At 46.8% G+C, this 10,000-nt stretch overlaps 1 protein-coding gene across 1 annotated transcript in view; it reads left to right on the plus strand.

The window, feature by feature from the left end:
- The window catches only part of LOC111965653 (adhesion G-protein coupled receptor G2-like), a 34,686-nt gene that overhangs the window by 19,322 nt on the left and 5,364 nt on the right, over nt 1-10,000 (plus strand). The window contains exons 12-19 of the mRNA XM_023989836.2: nt 6,608-6,714; nt 6,905-7,109; nt 7,251-7,416; nt 8,536-8,685; nt 8,835-8,954; nt 9,048-9,200; nt 9,300-9,421; nt 9,641-9,909. Of these exons, the coding sequence (XP_023845604.1) occupies nt 6,608-6,714; nt 6,905-7,109; nt 7,251-7,416; nt 8,536-8,685; nt 8,835-8,954; nt 9,048-9,200; nt 9,300-9,421; nt 9,641-9,909 (1,292 nt within the window). The remainder of the gene's footprint in view (nt 1-6,607; nt 6,715-6,904; nt 7,110-7,250; nt 7,417-8,535; nt 8,686-8,834; nt 8,955-9,047; nt 9,201-9,299; nt 9,422-9,640; nt 9,910-10,000) is intronic.

Genomic DNA, 10,000 nt, shown 5'->3' on the forward strand with positions numbered 1-10,000 from the left:
GAGACCCCCAGACCCTCGAAGTGAACTGGGGACCCCGATCAGACACTACATCCTCAGGCACCCCGTAGTGCCGGAAGACATGCGTAAACAAGGCCTCTGCAGTCTGTAGGGCCTTAGGGAGACCGGGCAGAGGAAGGAGACGGCAGGACTTAGAGAAACGATCCACAACAACCAGGATCGTGGTGTTTCCCTGTGATGGGGGGAGATTGGTCAGGAAATTGATTGACAGGTGCAACCATGGCCGTTGTGGAACGGGTAAGGGTTGTAGCTTACCTCTAGGCAGGTGCCTAGGAGCCTTACACTGAGCACACACCGAGCAAGAGGAAACATAAACCCTCATGTCCTTGGCCAAAGTGGGCACCGTCCGACCGATGCCTGGATGACCAGAGGAAGGTGACGTGTGGGCCCAATAGATCAGCCGATCACGGACAGCAGACGGAACGTACAGACACCCAGCGGGACACTGGAGGGGAGCGGGCTCTGCATGTAACGCATGCTCAATGTCCACGTCCAGCTCCCTTACTACCGGTGCCACCAGGCAGGAGGTCGGGAGTATGGGGGTGGGATCCATGGGCCGCTCCTCTGTGTCATACAGCCGGGACAGTGCATCTGCCTTCACGTTCTGGGAACCTGGTCTGTAAGAAAGTGAGAAAACAGAACGGGTGAAAAACATGGCCCACCTTGCCTGGCAAGGGTTCAGTCTCCTCGCTGCCCGGATGTACTCCAAATTGCGGTGGTCAGTCCAGATGAGAAAAGGGTGTTTAGCCCCCTCAAGCGAATGTCTCCACGCCTTCAGAGCCTTGAAAACAGCCAACAGCTCCCGGTCCCCCACGTCATAGTTTCGCTCCGCCGGGCTGAGCTTCCTCGAGAAGAAGGCACAGGGGCGGCGCTTCGGTGGCGTACCCGAGCGCTGAGAGAGCACGGCTCCTATCCCAGCCTCGGACGCGTCCACCTCCACTATGAACGCCAAAGAGGGATCCGGATGAGCCAGCACGGGAGCCGAGGTAAACAGAGCCCTCAGGTGACCAAAAGCCCTGTCCGCCTCAGCCGACCACTGCAAACGTACCGGTCCCCCCTTCAGCAGTGAGGTAATGGGAACCACTACCTGACCAAAGYCCCGGATAAACCTCCGGTAGTAATTGGCAAACCCTAGAAACTGCTGCACCTCCTTTACCGTGGTGGGAGTCGGCCAATTACGCACAGCTGAAATGCGGTCACTCTCCATCTCCACCCCTGAGGTGGAAAGGCGGTACCCTAGGAAGGAGACAGACTGTTTGAAGAACAGGCATATCTCAGCCTTGACGTACAGGTCATGCTCCAACAGWCGACCAAGCACCCTGCGCACCAGGGACACATGCTCGGCGCGTGTAGCGAAGTATATCAGAATGTCATCAATATACACCACTACACCCTGCCCGTGCAGGTCCCTAAAAATCTTGTCTACAAAGGCTTGGAAGACTGATGGAGCATTCATCAACCCGTACGGCATGACGAGGTACTCATAATGCCCTGAGGTCGTACTGAACGCCATCTTCCACTCGTCTCCCTCCCGGATACGCACCAGGTTGTAAGCGCTCCTGAGATCTAGTTTGGTGAAGAAGCGCGCCCCGTGCATTGACTCAATCGCCGTGGCGATAAGAGGTAGCGGGTAACTGTACCTCAACGTGATCTGATTTAGGCCTTGGTAGTCGATACACAGGTGCAGACCTCCCTCCTTCACAAAAAAGAACTCGAGGAGGCGGTTCAGGTGTAGGACCGAATGCACCCCTGACGCAGGGATTTAGAGGCATATGTTTCCATAGCTGCCGTCTCCGCCGGTGACAGGGGATACACGTGACTCCTGGGAAGTGCAGCATCTACCAGGAGATTTATCGCACNGATCATTCTCCTGTATATTATGAGTACAGCGAATGCAATTAGAAGACATCATGTTAATGTTACTACTTAGCTTCGGCTGTTGAAGGTGCTGACGAACCATGTCCAGATAAAGCGTCCGGAGTGAAAAAGTTGAATGAGGGAAAAAAGTTGTGATGGAAAAACTAAAAATATAAACGGTAATTAAAAAGAAAAAAAAAAGTAAAGTTGTCAGCTAGCAAAGCAAAGCTAGCAAAGTAAAGTTGGCAACAAAACGCACAGCAACACGTCTGCAAATTCAAGAGGAAGTCACAGGTGCACAGGTGCAGGTGCAGACCTCCCTCCTTCACAAAAAAGAACTCGAGGAGGCGGTTCAGGTGTAGGACCGAATGCACCCCTGACGCAGGGATTCAGAGGCATATGTTTCCATAGCTGCCGTCTCCGCCGGTGACAGGGGATACACGTGACTCCTGGGAAGTGCAGCATCTACCAGGAGATTTATCGCACAATCTCCCCGTCGATGGGGTGGTAATTGAGTTGCCTTCTTTTTGGAGAAGGCGAGAGCCAAATCGGCATATTCGGGGGGAATGCGCACGGTGGAGACCTGGTCTGGACTTTCCATCGTAGTAGCACCAACGGAAACMCCTAAACACCTCCCTGAGCACTCTCGCGACCACCCCGTGAGAGCCCTCTGTTGCCATGAAATGGTGGGGTCATGACGAGCTAACCAGGGAAGGCCTAGTACCATGGGAAACGCAGGAGAGTCAATGAGGAAGAGACTGATTCTCTCCTTGTGACCCCCCTGCGTCACCATGCCCAGGGGGATGGTAGCTTCCCTAATTACCCCGGACCCTAATGGTCGACTGTCCAGAGCGTGAACTGGGAAAGGCCTAACCAACAGTAGGGATCCCTAACCTATGGGCGAATGCTCTGTCGATAAAATTCCCAGCCGCGCCTGAATCAAGTGTACAACAGAGGGCTCTGGATGAGAGTGGTGCATGCTCACCTGGGACGACGCCAGAGTGCCCTGCCTGCTGCCTCGACCCCTAGAGGAACCAACCCKGCACCGACCAGCAGTGTGACCTCTGCGGCCACAGATGGTACACGTGAAAGCCCCTCCTCCGGCCTCCCTGAGCGCAGCACCTCCCAGCTCCATAGGCACCGGAGCGGTGGTGCTGGGAGAGGGAATYGACAGAGCCCTCTCTGGACGTCCGCGGGTGACCAGCAGGTTATCCAACCGAATGGACAGGTCCAYCAGCTGGTCGAAGGTGAGGGTGGTATCCCTRCAGGCCAACTCCCGACGRACATCCTCGCGCAGGCTGCAACGGTAGTGGTCGATAAGGGCCCTGTCGTTCCATCCYGGTCCTGCGGCCAGGGTCCGAAATTCCAGGGCGAACTCCTGGGTGCTCCTCGTCCCCTGCCTCAGGTGGAAAAGACGTTCACTCGCCGCTCGACCCTCGGGCGGCAGGTGAACTCCGTGAAATCATCCAACGCCGCATCTCCTTCTCCCCACACGGCGTTAGCCCACTCCAAAGATCTCCCTGAGAGGCATGAGACGAGGGCGGACACCCTCTCCCTTCCCGAGGGAGCCGGGTAAACGGTGCCCAGGTATAGGTCCAGCTGTAGCAGTGCGTGCCAATATATCCTCCAAACACCGGCTTTGAGGGCATGATCACTTAACTATGTCCTGCCATGGTATAGGCTCTGAGATTAAATAGGCAGTGATGTTGTGCTCCTATTACACAACAATACTGTAGCCTAACGTTACCCTTACTGTCAAATATTTTACATAAGCTACCAGTCTGTGTACTGTATTGGCAGAATGTTTTAATGGCAAATTGTTCTGGACCTGTCAGCAGAACGTTTGAATTCCACCACGTTTTGCATTTCCCCTAGCTGGCTAAACTTAACTCAACGATTGACAACGTTTTTATAAAACAACTACTGATTTCAGCACCCTAAGAATAGTCACCAATTACACCAAACAATGTTGTCGGAGCTCCAGTCCGCCCACACTAGTMGAAGCTCAAGTACATCGGAAATTGTGTTGAGTTGAATTAGTTACTTCCCCCAWCCTCATTGATGGCCTGCCTCCAAATTCTGAAACATTGTCTCGGGCAGGCTACTATTTACACTAATAGGCTACTATCACAGTACTTACAGTAGCATAAATAGGCCAGTTCAATGTAAAAGGTAAACTGTTCAGCTGCTAAATTCGACTGTATACCGGTATTATAAACAGTGCTGCCTATTGAAATACATAGCCTATTTATTTATTAGGCTATTGGTCCAATTAAATGAGAGATGCACATGGTAATTTGTCGTATGGCTCMTTCGGGAATATAAACCCATCACGGCTAGAAAAGGTAAGGAATTTGTTCTGCATTGGTTATGAAAATAAAATAAAAACGATCAAGTTTAATGTCTAATTATTTTAGATGATAAAGTAATCATATAAAACAGATTTTTTTTCTCAAGGCAAATGGCTACATTCTTGTTMATATGTTTTCCAGTTGTTTTCTTAAAAATATGCCTTTCATCATATCCTCCATTTGCACAAAATACTTAGGCCTACTTGCCAGCTTGCAATACAATATTTCCACCACTAACAGATGTGCATACACATGGTCTAAAGTTTGCCAGGAGGTGAGCATATTGTAMATTTTTTATAAATGCCAACTTTTGYGTKAAAACTGGCGCATTCACATTTCGGGGTATATTTTGTATGCACACACGGTTTATAAATGAGTCCCCTGGAGACTGCGTTCAAAATGTCAGAAACATTGTGTTCAAGGTAATTTACTTATGTTCGCATACACCAATTCATGGCCCATCTATATCTGGGTTGCATCCGGTTTACATGGACCAACATCACATGTACACTAGCCCCCAGTGCACACAGGAAGCAGTGCATGTTTATTTCGACATTATATATATATATGTTTTATAAAGAGTGACAACACTGCCATGTTGATATGTGCCTTGCTGTTGGAAAACCACATTAGAGTTTGACTTTCACGTGTGGCAGATGCACCACCCTCAACTTCCCTCCTGTGAGTGATGGAAAATAAAATCAGCAACAATTATTTGAATAATTCAATGGATGTTTTGTGCACAAAGTTGATGACTAAAGTGTCTTATTAGGAATTTTCTATTCTGACTTTTGTATGTGGCCGTTTTTGGAAATTGTCTTTCTGGGCCAGGTGTCAGTTAAACTGCAATACCCGAAGCAAGACTGTATGACTAGTCGAAACAGCTGTTCTTAGACCTGAACCCTGGCACGTTGGGTGGGGGGTGGGGGCGGCGAACTTGACGACGTCACAACGACCTAAGGGCAATGGGTTCAGAACAACAACGACAAAAATGTATTTACATTTTTTGATATATTTATATATATACCACCACCCAAAAGGGTACTTGGCAAGTGAGAGGCCAAAGGGGCATATGCTGAGCACAGGTTGACTCCTGCTCCAGTACCTGTGCATTAGTACCTGTGCATTAKTACCTGTGCATTAGTACCTGTGCATTAGTACCTGTGCATTAGAGATCTCTCTCTAATTTATGGATGTCCAGAGGGTACATCATTATGAATAAATCTAAAACGCCCTCATTATGTCGAGATCACAACTTATTTATCTCATTATCACGACATAACAAAAGTTGTTTAGTCAAGATCACAATATAATTTCCTCATGATTATGACATAACATAAGTTGTTTTGTTGAGATCACAAGATAAACTCTATAAATAGGAGTGGACGCATAGATTGACAGTATGGCTGGGGCAGCAGAGCCCACGTTGTATCAACGCATATGTTTTTTTTTATTACTACACTAAGGGATGGTACATTTCATGCTAATATCATGCCTTCGTTTGTGTTTGGAGCTCATTTTCAGTTTATAAGTTCGAATGTTACCAAGCTAAATGTCCTTACCTTCAGCTACGACCTCTTGGGGCATCTCAGCCCTCATGGGGCATTTAAGACCTGAACATGCCTGACAGGCAGCCTGTCTCCCAGGCTGTATGGCACCCCCAAGACCACAGCCAATCGCATGCAACCAACAACGTAGCTCCAGTGCCTTCAGAAARTATTCATACGCCTTGACAAACTCTACATTTTGTTGTGTTACAGTCTGAATTTTCTCACTAATCTACATACAACACCCCATAATGACAAAGTGAAAACACATCTTTAGAAATGTTTGCAAATGTATTGAAAATTAAATACAGAAATATCTCATTTAAACAAGTATTCACACCCCTGGCAATACTTTGTAGAAGCACCTATGGCAGCGATTACAGCTGCGTGTCTTTCTGGGTAAGTCTCTAAGAGCTTTCCACACCTGGATTGTGCAACATTTTCCCATTATTCTTTTAAAAATTCTTCAAGCTCAGTCAAATTGTTTGTTGATCATTGCTAGACAACAATTTTCAGCTCTTGCCATCGATTTTCAAGTAGATTTAAGTTAAAACTGTAACTCAGCCATTCAGTAACATAACATCAAATCAAATTGTATTTGTCATATTCGCCKAATACAACWTTTGTATTTTACTTATGTCCTCCATGATGACTTCTTAGCCCACCATCCTTGAAATAATTGTTTTTTATCATTGTAAAAATAGATGTGCAATTATGCAAAATAGCAACATATTGCTTAATGACTACAGGTCAGAACAAGACAAGACTGGTCCTCTCGTCTTCTGCTCATTTCACCTTAATCTCCTTTCCTCTTGGTTCCCTTCTTCACATTAGTGAGTTGGATGGAGTGACTGAGAAGGCCAAATGGGCTGAGCCAAACCTGAAGGCATGCAAGCCAATGATCACCATCTCTGATCTGGACAATGTCACCGTCACAGCAAGTAAGTCCCTTGTGCAGTCTAAATACCAGGTTCTGGTGAAATAACAGTAATTTGTCATGTATTAGACTGTACCAATGGCGTGCATGTGCTTCCCTAGCCTATCTCTTTCCCTTTGTTTGTCTGTAGTAGTAAATTCAAAWATTACAATGATGTATTACATAACATTGGACTTTGTGTCTTTTCCTCCCAGACAACTCAGCTGATGTGGTGGACATGATTGAGGACCTCCTGGGTGTCGAGGGGGACCTGAGTGACTCCCAGCTGGCCACCGTGGTCCAGAAGCTGGATGAGGTTCTGGGGGTCAGCACAGTGACCCCTGCCCTCGGCGAGGAAATTGTCAGCATAATCGCTGACATCCTGGGGTCCAGTTCTAACCTATCAGCGGTCGCCAACGAGTAAGGGAAAGGGACAACGGGGAGAGGGAATATGGTTGCATTACAAGAGTACATTTGACTCTAGCCTTGTCTCATTTTTTTCTTCACTGCTGTTCTTTATGGCAAATCTGTCACGCACATTTCCCATCATGTTCCCAACAGCATACTGGGTATCACAGGCAGCGTTGGGGACCAGATGGATTTCCCTGAGGAGTCACAAAATGTGATCGTCCCCTCCCTGGCTCTCTCCATGATCAACGTAGATCCAGAGCAGTTCCAGGGCCTCACGTTTGGCGTGTCCTCCTTTTCAACTGGCCTTGCTCCAGAGGTAAGACAGTAATAACCCTCTATTTTCTGGTCAGGCACGTACTGGATTTGACAAGCAGTGGCTATCACAGCTGACAGAGATACACTGTCTATGCTCCAGCAGTCAAATACCTGTCCAGTCAATATAAAGTCAATGGCATGAAACACTAGACTGTTTTTACTCCATTCAAATGAGGGCATGCCCTTGAATGAACAGAGAAAATGTAGGACACATGCAGAGGTTATTGTGAAACAGTTAAAGGTTTCTCGGAACTGACTCTAGCCTGTAGCATTCATTTCTAGTTAACCTTCAATGTGGAAAAACAGCACACGATTTAAACTGTGCCGAAACACTGAATGGTAATGAAACTACAACGATTTAAAGGAACAAGAACATTGCTTTACAATAACAGCGTTTATTCCAACACTTGTCCAGTGTTGTCACTGTGGTGTAATGACCTATTACATTTAATTCCATGATGGAATGGAGTTATATATGACGACTTGAATAAAACATATGTTTTGATCACTTCAAATCAAATCAAAGTTGACAGTTTAGCAGGTGTTATAGTGGGTGCAGTGAAATGCTTATGTTACTACCGCTTAACAATGCAGTAGAATGTCAAACAATTCAAATGTAAGGGGGGAAAAAAGACAAGAAATCAAGAACGGTGGGATAAATCTGATTAAAAATCCAAATAACGCTGTAGCAGTAGCCAAATGCAATCTATACATACTGTATATACACCGGGAGAATGTACACAAGATCAGCTTAGAAAGATATGTACAGAAGTAGATATATTAGAGTAAGTTATTTCAAGAATCCAGTGTATATATAAATATGTGGTGTGGATAAACAGTGTAACTAAAATACAATGTACAGTAGTAGAAATATTACGATGAGCTACGTCGGGGAGACAGTATTTAAGTACACAGTGTGAAACGGGAAGTGACCAGTGGTTCAATGTTTCTGTAGCATGAGACAGCAGCGTTGGCTGTGTGTGTGTGTGAGTCTGTGAGTGCATATGTGAGCGTGTGTTTGTGCATGTGCATGTGTTTGTGAGTATGAGGTGTGTGTGGTAGCTTGTGTGTGTGAGTGTGCATCACCTGGTAAGTATATGTACACCTCTTTCTGTTGTAGATCTTTGTCAACCAGACATTCCTGAGTCAGCCCTGCGACGGCACAGTGGCGTCCATCTCTCTACCCCGTGCCCTTCAGAACTTCTTCCCCGAGGGAAACAAAAWAAAGAGAGTTCAGTTCCACTTCTATGGCACACAGGAGCTCTTCAAGGTGATGCCATCAACAACGTCTAATTATTCAGGGTTAATTGTTCATTAATAAGGAAGGATACTCGGGTGTTTCATGGTTTTCTTATTTCAAATGAAAGCTTGCAGCAAATGTACAGTAATTCAGTGTTAAAGTTGTATGATCATTCACAGGATCCAGAGACCAACTGGACGCTGAATAGTTACGTGGTGTCTGCCAGTGTCAACAACAGCAATGTCAGCAACCTCGGGAATCCCGTGGTGGTGACACTTACTCACCTCAAGCCCAAAGAGGTGAGGAATGAAAAAATAGCTTTATCTTACCACTGAGCGTAGCGATGTTTCTGCTTCAGAGCCTGACTAGCTACATCCTTTCTTCCCCAACAGAAAAACGACAAGGTGGAGTGCGTGTATTGGGACTTCCAGAAGAACAATGGGAGTGGTGGGTGGGACAGCAACGGCTGTGAGACGCTACCAACCATCTCCGCTTATCAGACCACCTGCCACTGTTACCACCTGACCCATTTTGGCGTGCTCCTGGTGAGTCACCTTTGTTCAAATCACACAACTGCATTAGTGCAGTGCATCTGGACTGATATATTATGTTCCTATTGACCTTTGACCTCTGGTGTCCTACAGGATGTGTCCAGGGCTCCTATCAGTGAGGCTGACCAGGAGATACTGATGGTCATCTCCTACTTGGGCTGTGGTGTGTCCTCCATCTTCCTGAGCATCAGCCTGATCACCTACATGGTCTTTGAGTAAGTCAGCAACCAGACAGATAGACAGATAGAATATTGTTCTCTATTTTTCTGTGGCATCTCTCCCACTTTTCTCTCTGTATTATCTAATCTCCTCCTGTACTTCATCTGCCACTCTCACTATTCCTCTCCTTCTCAATCTCTTTCCACTCATCTCCCAATGTCTCACCCTGTGCCTCTCTCTCTATCTCTCACACACTCCTTTCCACTCTGTCACAGGAAGCTGCGTCGAGACTATCCGTCTAAGATCCTCATCAACCTCTCTGTGGCTCTGCTGGGCCTCAACCTGGTTTTCCTGATGGACTCTTGGCTGTCCTCCTTCGGCTTCTACAGCCTCTGCATCACCACGGCAGCCACGCTGCACTACTTCCTGTTAGCCTCATTCACCTGGATGGGCCTGGAGGCTGTCCACATGTACTTCGCTCTGGTCAAGGTCTTCAACGTTTACATCCCCTCCTACATCCTCAAGTTCTGCACCCTCGGCTGGGGTAAGCCAAGGCAGTCTGAGGCAAAATAAGGATACTTGTAAAAACATCTTTAAAGTAACTGTCCAATGAAAATATTTTAAAAGCTGTTAAC

The sequence above is a fragment of the Salvelinus sp. IW2-2015 genome, linkage group LG6.2, assembly GCF_002910315.2.
Source record: "Salvelinus sp. IW2-2015 linkage group LG6.2, ASM291031v2, whole genome shotgun sequence".
Lineage (NCBI taxonomy): Eukaryota > Metazoa > Chordata > Actinopteri > Salmoniformes > Salmonidae > Salvelinus > Salvelinus sp. IW2-2015.